Source organism: Bufo gargarizans, chromosome 4 (genome assembly GCF_014858855.1).
Source record: "Bufo gargarizans isolate SCDJY-AF-19 chromosome 4, ASM1485885v1, whole genome shotgun sequence".
Classification (NCBI taxonomy): domain Eukaryota; kingdom Metazoa; phylum Chordata; class Amphibia; order Anura; family Bufonidae; genus Bufo; species Bufo gargarizans.
Genome location: NC_058083.1, coordinates 390,321,334 through 390,347,412, shown reverse-complemented (window position 1 = coordinate 390,347,412; position 26,079 = coordinate 390,321,334). Strand labels below are relative to the sequence as shown.

The following is a 26,079-nucleotide window of genomic DNA, read 5'->3' as shown; positions in this document are numbered from 1 at the left end:
GGAAATGGCGCTGTGCAGACAATAACTTTATATGAGAAAACTGCTGATAACACAATTCCCTAATTGAATAATAAACAAAAACTCAAACATGGATCATCCCTTTAATCACAGGGTAAATATGGTTATGTTGGTTTTTTTCCATGTATTTCAATCTAGATCTAATATACAACCAGTAGTCACATGTCAATCAGCGGTCTCTACCACACGGAGGAATAATCTATGAAAACCTCATTCTGCATTAATACTGCTTGCACAGAGCTCTTGAGAAATCAAGGAAGAATGGCGCGCCGCACTGTAAATGACTTGTGTTCTGTAATCTGCTCTATATCAGAGTAATATCGCTGTCAGTCACCGATACTGCCTTATTAGATTATGTACAGCTCTGAAAAGAAGGATGGGATAATACATGAAGTGGCGCAGCAGTAACCCTTTAACTACATGGTGGCCTCCGAAGGCGGATATATATATATAGATGATACCTTATACAGATGAGAAATAACGCATTTATCTGTTCAGAAAAAAAAAATCTATTTCCAACATGACAAATAGTACAGTGTTTTTTTTTTTCATCATAATACAGTGTAAGGGTACTTTCAGACTTGCGGCAGAGTATTCCGGCAGGCGTCGCAGGAACTGCCTGCCGGATCCGGCAATCCAGATGCAAACGGATGGCATTTGTCAGACGGATCCGCATCCAGATCCGTCTGACAAATGCATTGCAATACCAGATCCGTCTCTCCGGTGTCATCCGTAAAAACATATACGGTATCCATTTTTTTTTTGTTGCATTTTTAAAGGTCTGCGTATGCGCAGGACGGAAAGCCGGATCTGTTTTGCTGGAACACTTAATGCCGGATCCAGCACTAGTACACTTCAATGTAAATTAATGCCAGATACGGCATTCCGGCAAGTGTTCAGTATTTTTGGCTGGAGAGAAAACTGAAGCATGCTGCGGTATTTTCTCCGTCCAAAAAAACGTAAGAGGGACTGAACTGATGCATCCTGAACGGAATGCTCTCCATTCAGAATGCATTAGGATAAAATTCCTGTGACGGAACTTAACACCAGAAAACAAAAAACGCTAGTGTGAAAGTACCCTAAGGTATAACCGCTCACCACCTGAGTCATCCTAATAAAAGCGTTTCTGACTTTCGTTAGAACTTTTATTTCCTTTAATAATGCCAGTCCTTGTAATTTGCTAGAAAGTGTTCAGCTCTTTTTAAAGGGAAAGTGTCACCTACTGTATGCTTTGTTTGCCACTTAAAACCAAATAGTGACACATATCCATTTTAATTTTCTGATTATAGAATTTGTTATTCTGTTTCATGGTGGCGGCCATCTTGCCTGAGCTGCCCGAGATATGCTTTACAGAAGCCACCATGGGCCATAGACACCATAGACTGGTTGGGACAACTTGACTTGATGGGAGAGTTTTCTAGGCATGCTCTGTGACCTGGATGGAGGTCAGGAGGAAATACATAAGCTGTAATATCACCTATTAGGAATGGTGGATCCTGTCTTATCTATTTATAAGTGATATCTGTCATTGTAATCCTACCTGTGATGATAATAAGATGACTCATCAGAGAGACCCGGCAGGCTGTTCCCTGCCAGAACAGCCTGCTGGATCTCCGGAACAGTACTGTGAAACTAGCCTTAGAAACATATCATGTATCACAAACTATTATGCATGGAACTGGATTTATTTTATTTTTTTAAGAAAAGGGAATAGTTTTCTGGATATAATTTTTTGACATCACTCCATGTATTCTACTTCCTGTCCTGGCTCTTTAACTTCCTTTTAGCACAGAAGAAGTCTTGAATAACTCTTTTAGTTAGCTCATCAGCAGAAATGAGCACCCGCAGTGTTCTTCTTTGTGTATCTCTATCTAGGCCTATAAGAGAATAACAGAGGTGCCACACTGTTATACTAATTCTATGCCTACTATTATCATTAGGATTACCCTTTAAATAACAACTTCCCCCCAGTGCAGCAGTAAACTGACAATGATTTACCTAACTTTTTAGGGGGTCATATCATTTGTCCTAACTGCTATAGAGGGGGCATATGTTCTATTCAATTTTCAATGGTAAAGTGCTACCGAAATGAAAAGAAAACATCTAAAAAAAGATTCTATTAATCCTGTAAAGTGTCCCTTTAAGTATGATCCTTAAAAGGTATCATACAGCAAGAATGCCTGATTTAATCCAGGAATCAGAGCGTGCTGCCTCATATTAATTTTTATTTTAAATGGAAGGCGCACACCTACTGTACATTATACGTTCCACGCTATCACAATCCTCTACTTTTCAAACGAAAATTAAATCAACATGTATTTCCATTTTTTTTCTTTTCGGTGCTGCTTTAATGAAGTTGACTATTATTTTACCAGCCAATTAGGGCTTTTCTTATTCCATACATGTCCCATCAAGTAAGAAAGCCGATTATAAACGTATCCAAATTCAGCATAAGCAAAGCTTCCCAAGAAATTAAAGGACATTAATGAGAACACGGCCGAACTTCAAACACGTAAAATAATTAGATTTTATCAACTATATGACGGTCAATATGTCAACCCTCTTCATTCACAACAGCATTAAACAAATATTAGCTCTTAATTTCATCTCCCGCTGCTCAGCAAGGTTAGTCCAGTACATTAGTTTATACGTATGACTTCTTTTTGGAAGATATTCAAAGAAACATCATGGAGCTTAATTAAGCTGCAGGCAATTTCTGGAAGATTAAAGAGGATGTCCAGCATCATGCAAGTCTTTCTGTACACATTCCTACCTCCCAACTTTTAAAAAGCTGAAGGAGAGACATTAGCAGCAGGCTTGGCCAAACGTGTCTGTGTATGCCATGGGGAGAGTGGAGAAATCTGCTGCCAGACAGTTCTGGTGGAGGCTTCTCTTCCTGGAGCACAAAAGGACTGGATGAAAATTCACCCGAACCTTGACTTCCCTGTCAGGGTAGAGTCAGTAGCTCCCATTGCCCATTAATGCGTCGGCCAAACCCGTCATTCTCTGCAGGTTCGGCCCACAGAAGTATAATGTGTATGGCAGGCTTAAAGGGGTTGTCCAGGCTTTTTAATAAATATTGATGACCTATCCCCAGGATAGGTCATCTATATCAGATTGGCGGGGGGTCCGACAACCAGCACCCCCAACGAACAGCTGTACGTGGAGACAGTACGTGCAGTCTGCACATCCCATCTCCCTTCTCTCTTCCCGCCCACTGCTGCTATCCTATAGACATACAACAACGGATAGGAAGAGAGATGGGAGATGGCACGTGCGCGTCGTCTCCCCGTACAGCTACTGGGTGTCGGACCCCCGCCGATCCGATATTGATGACCGGTCATGAATATTAAAAAGCCAGGACAACGCCCTTCAAGACGTATCTGACAGCTGCTTGGTCCCTTCTCCCCAGTCAGCACACATGCACACTGCTGAGCATGCATGTGTATGGGAGGAATAGTTATCTAGACGGCTTTGTAAGTGCATGGAGATAATCAAAAGCCACAACAACTGCCGACATGTATTTCAGGTGTGTATTACAGGCCTTTTATCATAAATATAGTTGTCTCTTTTCCTCCAAAATGAATTTTTATTGGTTTTTCCAAGTTTTATTGTAAAGAAAAGATCGTACAAAACACTTTTCCATGGGACACAACTAGTAGCTCCTAAAATAATACATTTTACTAGGTAATCTCTCCATACAGTCAACCTTAGTGATTGGGCTTTGGGCTCTGTACAAACAAGTCTCTGACTGTAAATGGATTTGTTCTCTAGTTATCAAGTGTAAGATTTCATATCTAAGCTTCACTCCTACCATACCGTAGAAGATATTCAGACTAGTTCTATCAATCTGTCAGTGAGTGACACAGACTGGGAAAGTTATAGGTTTGTTCCTCATTGACATACACAAAGACGGTGTAAAGCAGTACATTTATCTGCCCATGGTACATTCAGCCCCTGTGTGCTCTGGGATGTTTTTAATGACTTTTCTCCTTAATAAATTCAGGGTAAAGAAAATACTGCCATTATAGTGGGTATTAGAATAAATACATTTCCCACCATATACATATTATATATCATGTACGTCTAGGAGTTTAAAAGGGTGGTAATAAAATAGAGGGAGTCCTTCAGCCAGACCTGTAAAGGAAAGATGCTGTACCTGCATCCCAGCACTGGCTCCCCTAACTTCTCCTCCAGAACCGCTATGCTCCCCTGGGCTCCCTTGGTGTCAACATCCGGTTTGACATCGTTGCAGCCAATCACTGGCCACAGAGGAGGGCGGATGCCCTTGCGCTGTAGTGTAACTAAAATAACTGGGCCCCACAGAAAATTTATGAACGTGGCCTCCCAGGCAACTTCGCAACCCTCTCCTCCCATGAAACCCCCACTCCAGTGGCAAGGCGAGATCGCTCTCAGACCCGGCTCGGCAGCCACTCCGTCCATTTCCTACAGTGTCTTTGTATATAATGTTATATTATAATACTGTTGAGGGGGCCCTGACAATAAAATATTTTAGTCCTCCTCCTGGGTGGGCCCCTTCTGAGTTCAGGCCCCAGCTGCTTTCCCTGCAGCTACGCCCCTGCCCTTGCATCATGTCACCACATGTCATGACATAAGGGGAGCCGGTCACCACCGCAGCCAGTGATTGGCTGCAACAATGTCAAACTGGATGTTGACACCAAGGGTGTCCAGCAGAGCATCGCAGTCCGAAGTAGCAGAGACCCAGCGCTGGGAAGCAGGTAAGTCATCTTTCCTTTACAGGTTCAGCTGAGTGAGGGGTTAGCAAACTTCCCCCATCCCGATTCTTGCACAACCCCTTTAAATGGCTGCTCAAATGGGTCATATTGCTTGGAACCGCCAATCATTACAGTACTATAGTGGGTAAAATATTTTCTTCTGAGTAAAGCCAAGCACATGCCAGAGACATGTCATGAAGAAGCATTACTATTTTAAGCCTACGTTCACATTTGAACACATTTTAGAGCACATAATCTACATAAAATATTGAGTGACTAGGAATACATTGCCTCCTGCATACTGATTCTGGTTTTCTAGAACGGTTTAAAGGTAACTTTAGGGCTTCTGGTGACTTACCTTGAAGAAGGGACTGATAAAGTCCCAAAACTGGTTGGTTGCTTGTACAAATCATAACTGAAACAAAACAAGATGTCGGTACTTACCTATGGCATGATCTGGATACCCTGCAGCAGTGCCTCCAAAAGCTCCTATTTTACCCAGCAAACTCTTCTATGTCCTGACAGTCACAAATCACCGAGGCGGCTGCAGCTTACCTTACAAGCTTTCATAGACGCTGAGCTCTTAGCACAACATCCCAAGGTCAGGACCATTCCTATAAGTTTCTTTTTGTTGGAATTTATCACAATATGAAGAGTTCTCCCATTTCTTCGGAGCTTCTACAACTGCTGGATTCAAAGCCCAGAGGTGAATTAAAGGGGTTGGCCACATTTTGGGGAGTTAAGGCAGAACCCCACCTCCTGGGCAGACTAGCAAAGGGAAACACACTTACTTGGTCTCGGCTCCTTTGGTCAATCGATGGCCGCTGCAGTGACCTGCTCCAATTGCGTTCATGTCAATTGGTCACGTGATGCAAGGGGGCAGGTCAGCAACTGGCTGTAGCAGCGTCAAAGTAAATGTTGACCGCAGGAGACCCAAGGCCAGGGAGCAGGTAAGTATGCTTCCCTTTGCAGGTCTGCCCAGGAGGGGGGGTTGCCAAAACCCCCCAAAAAAGTGGCCAGCCCCCATAAGGTTTCTGCTGGTTGTATCTCAGTCAACCGACAGACATATCCTTAATATCTAAAGTAATGTGCACACCTCCTTGCACGTGAATCCACAGAGCAAGCTCTAATCAGCTGCTGAGCAAGCAGGGTAGGCTGAGAGATCTCAGCTCAGAAGAGAACTATATAACATGTTTGCATGTATTTACCTCTTGTTCATGTTCACCCAGTTCATGTATAAGACGTCGCTGGCCTCCTTAACGTTCCTGGTGTCGTCCGAACTGTGCTCACGAAGGAGTTTGTTTGAGAGGTCATTGAATGTGTCCATGACAATCTCACCTTTGTGCAGGTCTTGCACTGTTGCCTGAGAAAAAGAGAAAAATGTACCATATATTTAGAAAAAAGTCGAGGTCAGTGTGTCATTACTTGGCATATGACAAAAGGTTGTCACCTTCTGGAGACAACTCTTCACATCGTACTGAGTCACGGTCTCCATTTTAAAAATTTGAAGGAAAATCTTTGAAAAAGGTATGCAATTACTGGCGCCAGAAGGAAAAACAGCTGAGATGAATGAGTCATTAGGGGGTCATTAACTAAATGTATAGTACATCCGAATACAGTATTGACTCAGAGGGTAAAATGGTTGCCAAATGTATACCAATAATTTGAAGCTGCAATGGGACATCATTGACCAGCAAGACATGTACCTTAGGTAAGCAAAGGCCTAATACTTTATAGGGATTGATGGCAGCATTGCCTTCAATTTATATCTGCCTGTCTGTCTCAGGAGTGGGCCCCAGTGCAGGAGTAGCCTGTGGGAGCCATGGTGCCTTTTATTTTGTATGAGGCCCCTGTGCAACTGCAGCGGCTACACCAATGGTCTGTCAACCTGCCTGTCTATTTATCTCATATCTATCTATCTACCTATCTCATATCTATCTATTTACCTATCTCATATCAATCTATTTTTCTATCTATATATCTCATATCTATCTATCTATCATCTATCTACCCTCATATCTATCTTTCTAGTTATCTATCTATACATCCATTATAGATTCATCAATAAATTCTCCTTGCTTTTTCCAGGAAAATGTATGACAATGGAGTCTTTCACAGAAACGTGATATACTATTTAATCAGCAAAATACATATTTTTTTAATTAAATTGTAATCAACTAATAAAACTTAGAGAGGAAAGCAACATAGATGGAACTATTGATATATGTCCATTGATTATTAGGACAATATTAAATTACTATATTTTAGGATCTGCAAACATCTAATCAGTAGACAGCTCAGAAAACCTTGCTTAACAAATGTGTGTTAATAGTGCCCTCTATTGTTCCACAGTAGCCACTGCATAACTACAGTATATTATTGAAAATGTAGAGCAGGAAATATTTTAGGACTGATCACTGTGCTAGAGAGCGTATATTAAATCACTAGGTTACTCTCACATCTGCGACATCTCAGATCCAGCAGGCTGTGCCGGCAGAAAACAACCTGCTGGGGTTCTCCAGATCCGGCATGGCCGGATAATGCCGTGCACCGCCAGACCCCATAGACTATAATGGGATCTGGAAGGGAATCTGCCGCTTTCTGGCATAATGCATTGCATGCAGCTGTTTTTGTCCAGCCAAAAGCCAGCACTCATGACAGAAAGCATTCGGACCGCCGGATCAATCCCTGCATGTATACTTCTGGAACAAAAAGGGTCACGAGCACCACTGCAGCCAAACATTGGCAGCATTTATGTCACAATACACATTAGGAGGTCACCATACACATTAAATGGCCCGCTGGTCCTGGGTTTGGTGGTGGCCAGTTTAAAAGGAATGTGTCATCAGAAAATGAGCTAGTGTTTAAAACCCCTTAGTGACCACTAATACACCTTTTTACTGACATAAACAAAGGGGGTTTTAGCTAAACAGCTTGCTTTATTCAATCATTACATGTACCCAAAATGGTGCATTAAAAACTATAACTTGCCCTGCAAAAAATAAGACCTCATACGAGTACATTGATGAAAAAACTAAAAAGTTATAGCTGTTGGAATGCAATTTTTTTTTTAAATGTGTGTGGTCACTACGGGGTTAAACCATGTTTTTATGTTTAACATATTTTTTTAAAATAATTTTTGGATGTTATTTTAAATTCTCTTGTACAATGTCCTCTGTACAGGTCACAGAACATGCCTCGAAAATTCTTCCATAGAAGTCAATGAGGTCCCCTCCTGACCATTGTGTCTATGGACCATGGGGATGCTGTAAAGAAAATCTCTAAATGCTGTTAAGAACAGGTCCGACAAGATGGCCGGCCCCAAAATTATATTCAGGAAATAGAATTAAAAAATCTGTATATAATTTTAGGTGACACATGATGATGATACCAGAAGAAGTGAGAAGAGAGGGAGAAGAAGGTAGAGGACAGAGGGGACATTCACCTTGTTCTCTGCAATCTGTCTGACAAGCGTGTCTTTGGATGTCTGAGTGAGCGTGTAGAGTCGGAAGTCAGTCTGGTCCAGGACACTTTGTATCTCCTTCCGTAACTCATCCCACTTGATGCTGTCGGCCAGCATATCTTGAAGCTGCTTTTGGCGCATCTCGACACCATGCAGAGTACTGTCCCAATGATTCTTCAGCCTCTCCGCTGTGTAATTAGAAATGATATCATGTAAATTATAAATGAGCATGCGATCACAGATAAAAATATAAGGATAATGATAGGCCAGGTCTTTCATGACTTGATCAGTGATGGTTTATACACACAGGTTTAATTCTCCTCAAACCAGTATCAATCTAAGTTGCTGTGTGTAACGGATCAATTGATCAGGGATTTTGCAGCACTAAGAACCGATTGGTAGGGATCCAACACCCGGTACCCCAACTGATCAGCTGTTTCCTTCCAAGAAGTAAACGGTGTAATAATGCCGGGACGCCACAGCTCCACAGACTGTGTAGTGGCTGTTCTTGGGTATTGCAGCTTAGCTCCCATTTGTATGACCACTACACAGTGTATGGAGCTGCAGTGTTTCAACTGTGTACCCTGAAACTGTGGCTGAATGCAACAGCAGATTGGTGGGGTGCGGGGTAAACTCAAAGATATGCCAGGATTTTAATGATGAGCTGTAGTAACATGGTGAGTTATGCCAAACGACAAGATCAGCTCTGCTGTATTCACACATATAATAACAATAAGGCCTACACCGCAGGTACTGAGGAGACAACCACAGGGTAAATATCAATTAGAAGAAAAATTATTTGCTGCCCTCTAAAGCTCCTTTGGTCACAATATTACGAGCGATTGCAGAGCCCCATTCACTGCTCTTGATGTAGTACAAGCATGGGGTAATTAGAAATGAGATGTATTATTGGCACTTTTCCACTGTCTTTGAAGTCCCAAACAGAGAACTTGCAAGGAGATAGAATTCTAATTCTGGGTTTCCTGTAAGACGCTTCCTACACACTGGTGCGTGACAATAATTCATCTGTTACTCAGGATGGAGAAAATGGTATTTCTGAATTAAGGCGGCCTAGACGTGTAGATTGATTTAGCTGTTGTAAATATAATTGAAATCAGCAAAAGCCAGCATGTAATAGTAAAGCACCGAAGCGTCACTTTCAATACTCGGAGGCAAACAATTCACGCTTTCTCAGATAACAAGACATTGTTAACTATAACTTGTCCAGAAGACTGCTACATCTCTTCGGAACCCTAGTGGTGCAGGACCCGAGCACTGCAGGATGAGGAGAAATGGCGGGAGTCAGGATACAAGACGAGGCCTTCTTTTCCTGTGTCAAACTTTAATAAGTGGTGGCAGCAGGGCAGAAAATTCCCTAGGGCAAAATCTGTCCTAGTCATGCCATTGCATACAATGACACCACACACATATGTATTTGTAGTAGCCCAGACCTGGAGGTACTACCATTTTATCTATTGTTTATTTTGTTGTGCGCTATATATTCTAATGCTTGCTTCTGGCCATAGTCACCAGCAAGGAATGGTTGGCAAAGGTTGGAAAGGAACAGAGCTAACCACCCTGGTCCTTCCCTCTTGGTAGGGGTGGGATGGTCTTGCTCCCTGCCAAGAAGGGAAGAGCAAGTAACCTTCAAAGCTCCTGCTCCTGTTACAGATCCTCCATTGTGATCACATATTCTTCTGCCTCAAGTGAAGTCTTCCATCCTGAAGAAAGAAGCATTAGTACTTTCTTCATTGTACTGGAAATATGTCTGAGAGAGTTTCTGCGGCCGCACGCACAGAGATAAGGCTGTGTTGTGTGTACAGACATCTGATTGGCTATGTGTAACGCAGCTCCTGATAGGTGCTTCAGCCTGTGCTGAGATTTCCTGCTCTGAGTGAGACAGGCACGGTAGGTTTATTCAGGGTTTAAGAACACAGGGAGTGAAATGCTGGAGAACGGAAAAGTAAAAGCGAGCAGTCCTAAGTACTTCGACTTACACTTTTCTGTGATCGATGTTCTAACATCAAGACTGGAAGTTTTATTTTTCACATTCTGAGTTAATGTAAAGACAGATTCAAGCTGTGGGTGGCGCTGTTCCATATCTTCTTTAGTTATCTGAAAATAAACACAATGAACGTAATTTTAGACACAACATGCTAATACGCTATGTAGTAACTGAGCGTTACATCACTCACACTCCAGTTTCACGCTTTATCCAGCCACTTAGGTTCCATTCAGACGTCCGAAAGTGTGGTGGTCTGCATCCGTTCTGCAACTGTGCGGAACGGGTGCGGACCCATTAATTCTCTATGGGGACAGAATGGATGCGGAGAGCACACTATGTGCTCTCCGCATCCGCATTTCCGAAGCGCGGCCCCGATCTTCCGGTCCACAGCTCCGCAAGAAAACAGAGCATGTACTATTCTTGTCCGCAATTGCTGACAAGAATAGACATTTCTTTGGGTGTGCCGGCCGGGTGTATTGCGGATCCGCAATGCACTACGGACGTCTGAATGGAGCCTTATACTGGAGTGGGGGAAATATGTATTGACCGGAAATAAAAGGGAGCAGAAAGCCCAAACAGTATAAAAGGAGGGGAACACACGTAAATACCAAGTGATGGCCGATAGTTCATTTTTAACCGGAGTGGTCCGTAAAGACGGATGGCACATTATCTGCCTTATCTTTCTTTTTAATAAGTTTAATGATAAGACTGAAGTGCTTACTAGAGATGTATAAAACAATTACATGCAGACCGCGCAGTTCGATGAGCAGCAATCCATGATAATTATTATGATAATTGCTATCTGGTACTCCGTAGCCGCACACACACTTGGAAACAAATACCAGAAGGTTACTTTAATCCCTCTGAAGCAGAGGGGATTAATAGTGTTCCAACAGCCTATTATAAAGATAGAAGAGGCTGCTTAATTTACAAAGCCCCTCAGGGCTCCTCTTTGAAGAGTACATAGCATTAAAGACAAAAAAAAAACATAATGAATGCTAACAACATTTCAGATACGTAAGGCTTATTAGATAGTAAACACGCTGATCACTGGTGGGCAATTATTTCTGAACATTTACAACATTCGCGTTGTGCAGGTCATAAATGGCTGATACACAAGATGCCCATACACATTAATAGCAAAGTTGGCCAACAGTTTTTGGGCCAGCTGTCTTATGTGTATGGGGTTGTCCTGGTTGGAGGAAAGAAGGAGAGGGCATGTTCAACCTTTGTTTTTATAGGTGGATAAGCTGCTGCCAGAGATTAACAACGCATGTGTACTCGGCCCGGACGAGTGTGCATGTGTGCGGGGAAATCAGGGGAGAGTCAGTTACTAGAGGAAGAGTCAGTTTAGGGAACATGATAAGCCTAACATAAGGCACAGATGTGTTTTAATCAAAATATATTGGCTGAGAGTCTCAGATTTTATCATTAGCGTGAGGGCTACATATATATATATATATATAATGTCTGCATCTATTGTGTTAGTGCATTATTTTCCGTGAGTTTTTCCTTATAAATGTTGCCATGTACATCCGCATATTCAGTTATCATATCGTGCAGGATGTTTCATATCCTTTTCTGTGATTTTTGATAAACGTGATAAGCCTGCCTGAAAAGATGTGTTTTTAAGGCACATTTGAAACTAAGGAACTTGGGAATTAACCTGATTGCCTGGGGAAGTGCATTCCAGAGAGCAGGTGCAGCTCGAGAAAAGTCTTGAAGATGGGAGTGAGGGGTTTAAATTATGGAGGATGTTAATCTTAGATCGTTGGCAGAACAGAGAGCACCAGTGTGTGGTAGATGGAAATGATGGAGAGGATATGTACGGAGGTAGTTCAGCACCGTGGAGAGCTTTGTGGGTGAGAGTGAGAAGTTTGAACTTTATTCTGTGGTGAATGGGGAACCAGTGAAGTGAATGACACAAGCTAGAGGCATCAATGTAGCTGATGGAAAGATAGCCTGGCTGTAGCATTTAGAACACACTGAAGGGAGGAGAGGTTAGTGAGGGGAAGACCGATGCTGTCTCTTTAAAGATGGAGCTCAATCTGGAGCGGAGTGTGCGCCATAGCTACGGGGTGCCTGCTGCTTCCTGATCTTGCTGAGATCGGGGAAGCTGTCTGAAAAGTCCCATGCTATTACAGCTGTAGTTCTTATGGAGGCCTGCAAGTGTGATCACGGCATCTAAAAGCTAAAAAACCTGGAAGCACTCCCTTCCGGGCTTTTTACCAACATCCTCTGCAGCCAATGAGGATGTACATCTTCCCCAAGCTTTTTTTCTGATCCTTACCTTCATTCGTGCTATAGTTGTATTTATCTCGTCAGGATCGCCAACAGTAACGATGTTGGACTTGAGCATCTGATCAATCAGTAGCAGCCAGTCAGACAGCTCAGTGACGGTCTTATCCAGATCAGTGGCAGGCGGCAGTTCCATTACATTTTTGGTCATTCCGGGATACTCGGAGGATACTAGCACCATTTTTTGGACTGCAGGAAAGGTTACTATAGGAAGATAAAACATATAAAAAATCTAGCATATATACAGTATTTATATGGTCAAATTAACATAAAACTATACATGTTTCTGCAGCCTATGGTAGAAATAAATTATCCTATGCTATAGTCAGCACCTCTATAGTAGGCAAACTCTATGCAAAAGCTAAAGCGATTGCCTCCTGACAATTTTTGCTTGTGGGGAACCAGTAAGCATCGAAATGGCAGCTGTGAGAACACAAAATTATCCCACAAGATAACCTTTTTTAAGGTGCAGAAGAGTCATTGGAGCAGATCAAAGTCCGGATGCCACACATCAACTCTCTGCAGCCATCAGAACACTTTTCAAAAAAGTAATTGACTGACATGGTTCCCCTCACACCTTGGCACTGAGCTGATTAAGGGTGGGTTCACACTAGCGTTAGGGATTCCGTTATGGCTTTCCGTTAAAACATGGTTATAACGGAAAATAACAGAATACCCAGAAAGAATGCAAAACGGAAGCCTTTAAAAAGGCATTCCATTTGCTTTCCGTCCTGATAGAAAACTATGGGAAAGCATAATGGATCAGTCTGGGTCCCTGTCAACAGGACTTTGTTTTTCGTCTTGCATAACGGGACTCAGACGGATCCGTTTTGATTCCCATAGACTTATATTAGGACGGAAAGCAAATGGAATGCCTTCCGTCTGCATTCCGTCATAATACAAGTCTATGGGCAGAAGAATGGATCCGTCCTTCCGTCTTATGGATTCCGTTATTTTCCGTTCTAACCATGTTATAACGTAAAGCCATAATGGAATCCCTAACGGTAGTGTGAACCCACCCTAAGGGCTCATTCAGACAGCCATATGTTATTTGCAGTCTACTAATATCTGGATCAGCTGTTCAGCAAAATCTTCAGCATGTCCATAAAAAAACGGAATGTACATTTCCATATCATTTTAATGAAGTTATCATTTTAATAAAGATGCAAAGGTGACATGACAGGGCATTAAAGTTTGCGGAAACAGATCTGCAAAATACATTTTACGTACGGAACACATTCCATGTGCAATCTGCATTTTTGGGGAACCATAGACTTTAATAGGGCTACGGACAGCATTTTGCAGACAAGCATAGGACATGTTCTATCTTTTATGCTGACATACGGAAGGGGACAGCACACGGTGTGCTATACATGGATTTTGTGGTCCAATAGAAATGAATGGGTCTGCATCTGATCTGCAAATAGGCTGAACGAATGCGGAAAGAAAAATACGATGGTGTGAATGAGCCCTAACTGGTGGTAAATGGAGGCAGCGTGGAGGTGTATGATGGCAGTCTCATTGCACGCTAGATTAACTTGTTTATTGGGGTACCCAGTGCATTCATAATTCTACAGGTCTTGAAATTCAGGACCATCATCCACTGTAAAGTATGACAAATTCAATGCCATTGCACTTTATGTACTGTTATGTGCACCAAGCTTTTTCTTCGTGCAGGTTTGGCAAGGCATACTATGGCGCACATTACTCTTTTACAAGCTTAATAACTTTGAAATACTTTTCATATAATTACTACCCCTCGACTGTGTTGTAAAATACACGGGTAGATTTTAAATAAATGGTACTAAAAATGAAGCGCATTAAAAGTTTAGTTACCTTTAATGGGTTCTTATTAAATCACCTTCCCTAATAGAGCTCCTCATGGACGAGGACTGTCAAAATGCAATTTTCTCATTAGTAAGTAAATGACGAGCTGTAAAATAGTTGAGTGGGGAATAAGTGTATGCTATTTTACTACACGTGGGGAGCCAGCCTAACAATAGAAGCTGGTTCACTATGCTGATCACTAAAACAGCATCTTGTTGAGTCTGTGTGTACCTGTCTGCTCATCCAGTGTCTTATCATTGAACTTGGTAAGAAATCTGCATTTGTGCTCCTAAGCTCCACCTTGTGCAGACAAAATATTATCTTCTTAGTCTACATTCACACAATAGTGAAAATAAATGGCCATGAAAAACGGACACGCTGTCAGTTTTTCATGACCATTTCCAATCATTTGTTCAACCATTTTCTGTCCATTTTTAACAGCCATTTTGCATCCGTTTTTAACTTCCATTAAAAATTGATGAATTTAATTGGCAGTTTTTTTTATTTATTCCAACCCCTGCAGTGCCCTCAGTATACATAATAATCCCCATAGTGCCCTCTAGACATCAAATCCCCCACCATAGTGCACCCAGTATGATTAATGGGCCCTAAAAAGCTTCCCAGTATTATTAATTCACCCCCCATTGTTAGTGGCCCCCATCATTATTAATCCCCCTATTAGTGCCCCCCCCCCCCCCCCAGTATTACAAATGTAATACAAAAAAATAAAAATAAAAATTGAATTATATATATATACACACACACACACACACACACACCTTATGCACTTGCACGAGCGGGAAAGCAGATCTTGCTGCATTTCGTGCAAGTGCATGAGTTGTTTTTTTATTTTTTTATTTTTTATTATTATTTTAACCACTGAAACGCCTATTTTTACATAGTGCTCCCAATGTAACTGACCAATAATTTGCCATGTAGTTTAAAGGGAGTCTGTCACCAGGAAATTTACTGCTAAACCACACACAATGCCAGCTGAATCTAATGATGCCTCTTAGTTAGCAATCTTTTAATGCACATGTAAATGAGCTGTAAGGTGCACTGAGGGTAGCCCCAAGCCACTTTGTCCACCCTTGTTCCTTCTGCTTCCTCTGCCAAGCCCTCCTTCTCCATCCTAATGGTCAGTTACCAGGTTTTTACATCTTGCCTGGCCCCATCAATCAAGGGGAGGGAGGAGCAAGGGTGCACAGAGTGGCTTGGGTCCACCCTAGTGCACTTAACTACCCATTTGCATATGGGTTGAAAGTACTTTTCCTCTAAAATAAAGCTATGGATTACTAAGTGAAAGGTATCAATACATTCAGATTAGCAAACCCAGGCATTGTGCCTGGTTTAATAGTGAATATACTAGTGACAGATTCCCTGCAATTTAGACTTTTTGCCACTATTGATTTTTGGTAAACATCTATATCCAGTTAAAATACCACAATTTTAACTTTCTACATGATGAAAGGACACATGCAAAATGGCTCACAGAGAAGAAAAGTGAAAAAAAAAAAAAAAGCTATACTTACTGGGCAAGACAGTTTGGGTTGCATAGGTAGGATAATATAAAACTTGTTCCAAGTCCTTTATTTTCTCTGGCACTTCTCTGGAGACCTTTTAATACAGATAAAAAAACCTCAATGAAATAAAAACAACTTTATAGTGTAATAAGTTTACATTTATATATTTACACCAAGTATGCCACACACAATACTACTTTACATCGCTATCTTCATAGCATTATAACAATAAGCAAAGAAGTACTGGTGTGAGAAGTACTGCAGTGAGGGGCACTATCGCAGCTATAGGCTCAGCCGCTTTGTTATCCTCATTAATATATACTTCAGTGTAGTAAATACTAATGAGGCAGTCAAGAGCCCAGTGTCTTCCTCGTCCTCATTAATTTTCACGTATAAGTGCGAAGCCCTCTCGAGGCACATAGACATTCACTAAATTATTTTACAGGTCTCTAGTGGGTTTCAACCCCAGACATTCTGTATGGCAGGCAGGCGATTTACCATTACACTATAGACCTGCCCTGTTAGGATATGATTTTCTATGCTTAAAAAAGCTACTGTTTTCTATACAGGCATAATATTAAATAAATAATATATCACTAAAATGAAGGGAAAACAATTGAGTCATTTTTTTTTACACTGTTTAACGATCACCATAAATAATATGTCTGTTAAAAATGTGTAGGACTTTGCATATGTTTACTTCCTTTCTACAGGCTGTGAGAGGCTCTTGGCAGCTTGTTCCTACATGGGGCTGCTGTACCCAGCCTTAGGCCTCTTTCACACTACCGTTTTTTTTTTCCGTTTTGGGGTCTGTTTTTTTTTTTTTTTTGCGTTCCGTATACGGTCTGTATACGGAACCATTCATTTCAATGGTTCTGCAAAAAAAAAAACGGAATGTGTTCCGTATGCATTCCGTTTCCGTATTTCCGTTTTTCCGTTCCGTTGAAAGATAGAACATGTCCTATTATTGCCCGCAAATCATGGTCCGAGGCTCCATTCAAGTCAATGGGTCCGCAAAAAAAACGGAACACATACGGAAATGCATCCGTATGTCTTCCGTTTCCGTTCCGTTTTTTTCTGAACCATCTATTGAAAATGTTATGCCCAGCCCAATTTTTTCTATGTAATTACTGTATACTGTATATGCCATACGGAAAAACGGAACGGAACAACGGAACGGAAACGGAACCACAACGGAAGCAAAAAAACGGAACAGCGGATCTGTGAAAAACGGACTGCAAAACACTGAAATGGACATACTGTAGTGTGAAAGAGGCCTTAGTGAGGAGGTACGTGCAAAACTGTCTATGGAGAGAACTTGTATGAAACTTCAGGACTCCATAGCTAATTTGTCTGGTAGATATAAGGCCTAAGGAGCCAAGGCATACTTTGAGAGGCAGATTGGCCATCTGCTACAACACTGCTGGGCATAGCAGTGCCTCATCACTGCATGTACCAACACCAACATTGCCACAGTACACTATTGCGTTGCATCATGCTCCACTTGAGGACCCTCAAGCAGGAAAACTCCCAAGCCCAGGGAGAGCCAGAAAGGACCTCTCTGCCTCTCCCCTCCTGGGTTCGCTGTATTTTCAGTATATTGTATGAGTTATTACATAAATACTATTAAATATCACAAAACAGTAAGTATGTTACAAAAATGCATTTATGTTAAGTTTTTTTTGTAAAATTAACTTTGCAGAAAACTGTAACTTTTACCATGAATAAAAAAAAAGCTGGACATAACCTTTCTTAAAAAATTATTTCACAGGTCTTTGTAGGGAATTGAACCTACTCTATGGCAGCCAGCATTCTATAAAGTAGAATTTTCTGTGGCTAAAAAGCAGTAACAGTAAAACTATTTGGTAGATAACTATTTGGTAGAGGTAAGTACCTTCTGTCTTTATAAACGTAGTCTAGTGGTAAACTTACTGTCTACCATACTAAAGGCCTGGGGTTTAATTCTCCAATACAATTGGTAAACGGGGTACACAAAAATGGTACAATTGTATTCCTGATGCAAATATATGGCTTGTCTGTATGGTACCCTGAAATTTCTGACTTAGACTATGCTGCATTGTATCTGGGAAAGGGATTTTCGCATATTGGGAAAGTTAACTCTAAACTTCTCAAAATGCCCCAATTACCAAACAGACTAGGGGTTCAGCCCACCACCCTTGGCCCCTGTGGTTGAGAGGGCCCAAATATTCAAATAGACAGAGAGAAAATCTCAAGAAGTAAACATCTACATACTCACTGAAAGGGAACGTGTCATTATAAAATGACCTATTAATCACATTTTTATGTTTAACATATTTTTAAAGAATTTTGGTAATGTTATTTTTGAATTTTCCATGTCACTATCCATATTTAAAAAAAAAAAAAAACAGTTTTCGCACTGGCCACTAGTGATGAGCGAGAGGTGCCATATTCGATTTCGCGATATATCGCGAATATTCGAGTGAATATTCGTGTTATATTCGTCGAAATCGAATATTCGTAATTATTTCAATTTTCGCGAATAATATGCGATTATTTTAATCGCGTGTTGCGATTTTTCTAGTATAATAGTATAAGGCAATGGTATTTTACGAAATTTCATACTATTGCTCTAACTTCGTCTTTTAGAATATTACGAATATTCTAAAAGACGAAGTTAGAGCAATATTACGAAATTTCGTAAAATACACATATATTTTGTAATTTAGCTAATATAGTGCTATAATCATTTTTTTTTTCTTTCATTTTTTTTCCCTCTTCTGAACTTAAGCTTTGTAAAATATGTACACTGTTAAAAAAAGTTAATATAGCAGTATATTAGCTAAATTACAATATATATGTGTATTTTACGAAATTTCGTAATATTGCTCTAACTTCGTCTTTTAGAATATTCGTAATATTCTAAAAGACGAAGTTAGAGCAATAGTACGAAATTTCGTAAAATACACATATATGGAATATAGCAGTGCGAATCTGAAATTGCGATGCGATTAATATAACACGAAATAATCGCATGGTGATTTCAACAAAATTCTCTAATCCGACAGTACATTCTAGTATATGGAGCGTCCCCATGGTGATGGGGACGCTCCATGAGCACGGCAACGGGCACTGAATGGAGCATAAAAAAAAAAAAAAAACGAATATTCGATTTCGCGAATATATAGCACTATATTCTAAATATTCGCGAAATCTCGAAATCGCGATATTCAAGAAAAATATTCGCAATTCGAATATTCGCGCTCAACACTACTGGCCACTAAGGCTAGTTTCACACTAGCGTTCGGCTGTCCGCTCGTGAGCTCCGTTTGAAGGGGCTCACGAGCGGACCCGAACGCTTCCGTCCAGCCCTGATGCAGTCTGAATGGATGCGGATCCGCTCAGAATGCATCAGTCTGGCGGCGTTCAGCCTCCGCTCCGCTCAGCAGGCGGACACCTGAACGCTGCTTGCAGCGTTCGGGTGTCCGCCTGGCCGTGCAGAGGCGTGCGGATCCGTCCAGACTTACAATGTAAGTCAATGGGGACAGATCCGTTTGAAGATGCCACAATATGGCTCAATCTTCAAACGGATCCGTCCCCCATTGACTTTCAATGTAAAAGTCTGGACGGATCCGCTCAGGCTAATTTCACACTTAGCTTTTTTTTGCCAATATAATGCAGATGGATCCGTTCTGAACGGAGCCACCGTCTGCATTAATATGAGCGGATCCGTTCAGAACGGATCCGATCGAACGCTAGTGTGAAAGTAGCCTAAGCCTAATAATTGCACCACTTCTTAGTCTGTACAGATCACTTTACTGCAGTTATATATTATTCTAAATGTGCCTGTAATATCACCTCTGTGTATAGATAACACAGGATCCACCATTCACAATAGGTGATTGCCAAATCTTATCTATTCTCCCCTTGTACAATGACCTAGGGGAGGTTTTTTTCCGTCTCCGGCTGTGATGCTCGGGTCTGCTGCGATTGGACAGCGCTACAGTTAGGGAGAAGGAGACACCCACGGAGAAAGACTCAGTCTCCTCCTCATTGCTCTGATGCTAAAATTAGCATACCAGGCGGGAAAATACAACTGGGGCCACAGCGGGCGAACGGAGCGGCGCCCAGAAAAAAATTGTAAGTGCAGTTAGATCCCTGCACTATGCCCTACGTATCCTGATAGTTTATAATGTTTGGACCCATGAAAGGTCCTCTTTAAGAACAGCTCAGGCAAGATGGCCGCCCCCGTAATCATGTTCAGAAAACAGAATAAAAAAGTCTGTAATGAGAAAATAAAATCAGATGTGAAAAAAAGATGGACAATTTGAACAACTGTACGGCCAATATGGACTAAAACATGTATGGTTGCGTCTGTGAAAGGAACGTTCACTAGATGATTGTTCAACTGCTGTACAACCATCAATTAACATCTATCTAATGTGTATGGCCACCTTAAGGCCCCTTTCACACGGGCGAGTTTTCCGTGCGGGTGCGATCCGTGCGGCGAACGTATGGCACCCGCACTAAATCCTGACCCATTAATTTCTATGGGGCTGTGCACATGAGCGTTGTCTTTAACGCATCACTTGTGCGTTCAGTTGAAATCGCAGCATGCTCTATATTGTCCGATTTCGACGTGACGCAGGCCCCATAGAAATGAATGGGGTGTGTGAAAATCGGATGGCATCCGCAAGCAAGTACGGATGCCATGCGATTTGCACGCACGGTTGCTAGGAGACGATCGGGATGGAGACCCGATCATTATTATTTTCCCTTATAACATGGTTATAAGGGAAAATAATAGCATTCTGAATACAGAATGCATAGCAAACCAGCGCTAGAGGGGTTAAAAAAAAAATAATAATAATTTAACTCACCTTAGTCCACTTGATCGCGAAGCTGGCATCTCCTTGTGTCTTCTCTGCGCTGAGCGGCTGAACAGGACCTGGGCTGAGCTGCTCCATTAAATATCGCTTAAGGACCTTCGATGACGTCACTCCGGTCATCACATGGTCTTTTACCATGGTGAATCACCATGGTAAAAGATCATGTGACGTACCATGTGATGACCGAAGTGACGTCATCGAAGGTCCTTAACCTGTATTTAATGGAGCAGCTCACCACAGGTCCTGTTCAGCCGCTCAGCGCAGAGGAGACACAAGGAGATGCCAGCTTCGCGATCAAGTGGACTAAGGTGAGTTAAAAAATTTTTTATTTTTTTTTAACCCCTCTGGCGCTGGTTTACTATGCATTCTGTATTCAGAATGCTATTATTTTCCCTTATAACCATGTTATAAGGGAAAATAATACAATCTTCAGAACATCAATCCCAAGCCCGAACTTCTATGAAGAAGTTCGGGTTTGGGTACCAAACATGCGCGATTTTTCTCACGCGAGTGCAACGCATGACAATGTTTTGCACTCGCGCGGGAAAATCGCACATTTTCCCGCAACGCACCCGGCTCTTATCCGGGCAAAAAAACTGACGCCCGTGTGAAAGAGGCCTAATACTTCACCTCCTCCACTGAACTCCATTTACAGGGGATACATAAAAGCTGCTGCAGATAGACAGCACAATCCTCCAGCAGTCCACGATCGCCCAATCAGAGACCAAATCTTACCATTTTACATCCTCTGTTCCATAAGATAACATTTCATGAATCCCTACCTCACATCATCTTGAGTACTTTCTATATTTCTACAGTAGTACTGATTAGTATAATGATGATCTTGACTATTTGAATATTGACCTTTTACCCTCCATTTCTGAAGAGGAAGGTTGATTATGTGAAAAATGTGAGAAGATAAATGCTCTGAGCGTCAAGATATAACATAAAAATCTGAATACCAGTACTTCTGTGATCACACGCCAGCAAATACAGGCATTTACAGCACAGCCAATTGGACGCCATGTTTAAACAAACCCTTCTATCCTCCTTGAAGGAAAGTCAGCGATTTCAGCCCAGCAAATATTTACAAGGCAATGAGCTCTTCAGGAGTAATACTTAGTCTTTGCTGTTGGCTCTAGCATTTTCACAAGCTAACAGCGAGAACTAAGACTACAGAAATATCATGACTTACTACACATACCATAGAAAACGAGGACGAGGACACAGGAAAATGCTATAATAATAAAAATGCCCCCTGAAGGTGTACATAGCCTTTATGTACTGTGCAAGTTGGGTGGTGCACTTTGATTCTAAAACTCTTGTACTGAGCACTAAAGGAGCTTGTATCTCCATTGGTAAGTATATTACAAAGCGTAGAATTTCTTATAATGGGTGTTAAAAGTGGATATATTTAACAGATATGCTTTCACGGGTCACACTGTTCTCACACTGTTCTCACACTGCGGGCCAGCAAACCAGAACTGGAATACATTGAGAGGACTCATCCTGGAGTCCTCTCTATTATGAGTGCATGCTCACATGCACAGTACAATACATTGAGAGGACTCATCCTGGAGTCCTCTATTATATGCGCATGCTCACACACACAGTACAATACATTGAGAGGACTCATCACGGAGTCCTCTCTATTATATGCGCATGCTCACACACACACACACAGTACAATACATTGAGAGGACTCATCCCGGAGTCCTCTCTATTATATGCGCATGCTCACATACACAGTACACTACATTGAGAGGACTCATCCTGAAGTCCTCTCTTTTATATGTGCATGCTCACACACAGCACGTGAACTGGGCTGAGTATTCACATATAACCTAGTGATTCGGAGTCAGGGACAGAAATATTGTTCATGTAGAACTGCACTTAAAAGGGCTTTTCACATGATTATTGTAAAAAAATGAAAATCAGATATCATATAATACATGGCAACCTTTTTCTAACAAAGCTGAAACTAACCCTGTACCGCACATGGATACAGAGATCTCCACATTCATTGCTCCATTTGCTCTGCTAGATTTATTTCAAGTTGCTAGCTCAGGAGGTGTGTACTTTCTCAGGTGTGTCCTTTCCACTGCAGCTGGTGGCAGTTGATGGATGCAACTGATCATGTTCTACCATCTCAGTGAGCAGGACAGAGAAATTAGAAAAAGAGCAAACAGCAGGAGGCGCTATACAGATAGATTTCAGTGAATAACTCACTGGCTATACTACATTTTTAATTACATGCAATTACAAAAGTATTCAGATCCAGGCGCTGGTGTAATAATTGAATATTTTCCGTTGGACAACAACTTTAATAGTGCTCGGGAGAGGTGACAGATTTTCTTTAATGTATTAGTGAAAACTGCAGAATTTTTCCGCAGACCATTCCTTACACGTGGCTGACGTTGGCTGTAGCCACGTAGCCTTGCTTTGTGTCTGTGGTCATTGAATGATAAAATGAAGAAAACTGAGTCGAGTGTACAGATGAATCAGTTTCACACTTTTCTGTTTAATGATAAAGAATAATCCTTCGCACTAGACTGGGAGATGTGAGAACAGAAGCTCCGCGCCCCAAGACAATAGCGGTATGGTTTGAATATCAAGTGAAGGAATGGGATTATCACCCAGACTGTAAGCCCTATGGGGTCCTCTAAAATAACATATTTTTTAGTCTGCATTTCTATAAAACTCCAGCAGAAATGCATATGACTGATACTACATACATAAAACATCCACAGAGGCACAGAAACTTGCTGATGTTATTTAGGAATGCAAATTACCAGAAAATTCCCTGTAAGAATGTGTAGTTGGTACAGAGTCCTGGAAGTGTATCTGAACTGCAACCAAATTAACTCTAGAACAATGATCAACTTACACGGCAGCAGGGGTGTAGCTAATGGCTCATGGGCCCTGGTGCAAGAGTTCAGCTTGGGCCCCCTTCCCTCAGTGCTTTGTGGCCAGGGAAGAACATAGCCTTCAGGCTGCCTGAAGCAAAAATTGAAACGGCACCTCCCCCCATGCCAAATACTTGACCTAACCCCTTCCCTCCAGCCAGAGGTGTAACTTGTCCAGCAATAATACCAGTGTCTTCTTATGTGGCTCAGGGGTCTTTGGGCCCCCTCAGGCTCCTGGGCCTGGTAGCGACTGCACCCCCTATAGCTACGCCCCTGCACAGCAGGGTTCAACGTCTTCCCCCACGTCACCAACTAAAGCTACAATAGAAATACCAGGAAAAAGTAAAGCAAGAGGACGCAGTATGGAAGAGCTTCACGTTGTCATACCTGAGCCCAGTTAATATTTATGGTCCGTAGTCTAGAAGAAAGTTTCTCTCTGTCCTGGGCATTGAGTCTCTTCATAGCCAATATATCCGGGGCTGTGCGGTTCAGCCACTCAGCTCTGTTACTCTGAATTTCCAAGTCTTTACTTAACGCCTGAAGGGGGAGCAAGAGAGCTTTCATTTTGGATTTGTAAAATATGTTAGAGAAACGCTGATGAACATAATTAGACACACTCAGCTAGAGCAAAGCCAAGAATATTTCTATTAAGACTGAGCTCATTAGATATTTCCCACATTATTTCCACATTGGCAGAAAGAACATAAGGATGCAATGCAGGAAAGCCAAAATGGCATCCATAAAAACAAACGCTGACATCAGGAATGACTTCAGAAATTTTATACTGATTCAAAAAATAAAGCACCATCAGAGTGTGTTTAAGGCTACAAGGGAGGGGCATTTCGTTTACTTCTTCAATTACATCCAGGAAACACAGATTTAGCAGAAATTAGATTATTTTGCGCATTGTAATAACTGTCGCAACGGCACACATGACCTCGTCCGTGTGGAAATTTGACAGCCAGGGATCGGTAATCCAGTGAAGAGAGATTAGGAGCCTCATAGCTGGATCAGGTTAGTATGGATTTCTCCATAGGTCCCCACAGGCCGATATAAAAAAATAAATATACCCTTTAAGGCATGTAATTGTATGTTTTTTGATGCTTTTTTTAACTTTTTTTTTTTACTTCAATATAAGACTGCATTTTCAGATCGTGGTTTTGCAGAAAATGCATGGACAAGTATGGAGCGTTTTTTTGATACTTCCCATTTATTTCAATGGGAGCTTCAGCATGGATTCTGCCCCAAGATAGGGCATGCTGCTTCTCTTCTTCACGTGGAAGAATAAGGGCTCTTTCACACTTGCGTTGTTCTGTTCCTGCGTCGGGGCTCTATGCCGGAAGAATCCTGATCAGGATTATCCCCATGCATTCTGAATGGAGAGAAATCCGTTCAGGATGAATCAGGATGTCTTCAGTTCCGGACCGGAACGTTTTTTTGGCCGGAGAAAATACCGCAGCATGCTGCGCTTTTTGCTCCGGCCAAAAATCCTGAACACTTGCTGCAAGGCCGGATCCGGAATTAATGCCCATTGAAAGGCATTAATCCGGATCCTGCCTTAAGCTAAACGTAATTTTGGCGCATTACCGGATCCGACATTTAGCTTTTTCTGAATGGTTACCATGGCTGCCAGGACGCTAAAGTCCTGGCAGCCATGGTAAAGTGTAGTGGGGAGCGGGGGAGCAGTATACTTACCGTCTGTGTGGCTCCCGGGGCGCTTCAGAGTGACGTCAGGGCGCCCCACGCGCATGGATGACGTGATCACATGGCACGTCATCCATGCGCATGGGGCGCTCTGACGTCATTCTGGAGCGCCCCGGGAGCCACACGGACGGTAAGTATACCGCTCCCCCGCTCCCCACTACTACTATGGCAACCAGGACTTTAATAGCGTCCTGGCTGCCATAGTAACACTGAACGCATTTTGAAGACGGATCCGTCTTCAAATGCTTTCAGTTCACTTGCGTTTTTCCGGATCCGGCGTGTAATTCCAGCAAATGGAGTACACGACGGATCCAGACAACGCAAGTGTGAAAGAGCCCTAAAGCAAGTGCTGCTTCCCATTGAAATGGATGGCAGGTTGTTTTGAGGTATTTTTGGGAGCTCATTGTTTTTATTTTTTAAACTGTAGATGAACAGAGCTTCAATCGATATTACCGGTCTCATCAGCTACAATATCTGTTCCTCCATTATCTACTTTACCGTTTTCAGATCTCTAGTTCTTCTATTGGTCTTTACGATATGTATATAATGTCTTACCTTTATTTCATTAAGCCTCTCCTCATTATCAAGAGCTGAACTCACTCGCAGCACATTTGTGGCCTGATCCAGCCAAATTGTGAACTCATCCAGTTTCCTCTTGTAGTCGGTTAACGCTGGACTTTCTTCTTTTAATCTGACAAAGCAGAGGACAAAACAAGTCTTCATGCTTATGG

At 41.9% G+C, this 26,079-nt stretch overlaps 1 protein-coding gene across 6 annotated transcripts in view; it reads right to left on the bottom strand.

Moving 5' to 3' along the window:
• Positions 1 to 26,079, bottom strand: part of LOC122934420 (utrophin-like) — a 616,199-nt gene that overhangs the window by 366,993 nt on the left and 223,127 nt on the right. For all 6 annotated transcript variants that reach the window (XM_044289868.1, XM_044289864.1, XM_044289866.1 and 3 more), the window contains 7 exons: positions 25,904 to 26,039; positions 24,032 to 24,181; positions 15,880 to 15,964; positions 12,513 to 12,724; positions 10,215 to 10,332; positions 8,200 to 8,405; positions 5,963 to 6,117 (listed from right to left, as the gene is read on the bottom strand). In XM_044289868.1, the coding sequence (XP_044145803.1) occupies positions 5,963 to 6,117; positions 8,200 to 8,405; positions 10,215 to 10,332; positions 12,513 to 12,724; positions 15,880 to 15,964; positions 24,032 to 24,181; positions 25,904 to 26,039 (1,062 nt within the window). The remainder of the gene's footprint in view (positions 1 to 5,962; positions 6,118 to 8,199; positions 8,406 to 10,214; positions 10,333 to 12,512; positions 12,725 to 15,879; positions 15,965 to 24,031; positions 24,182 to 25,903; positions 26,040 to 26,079) is intronic.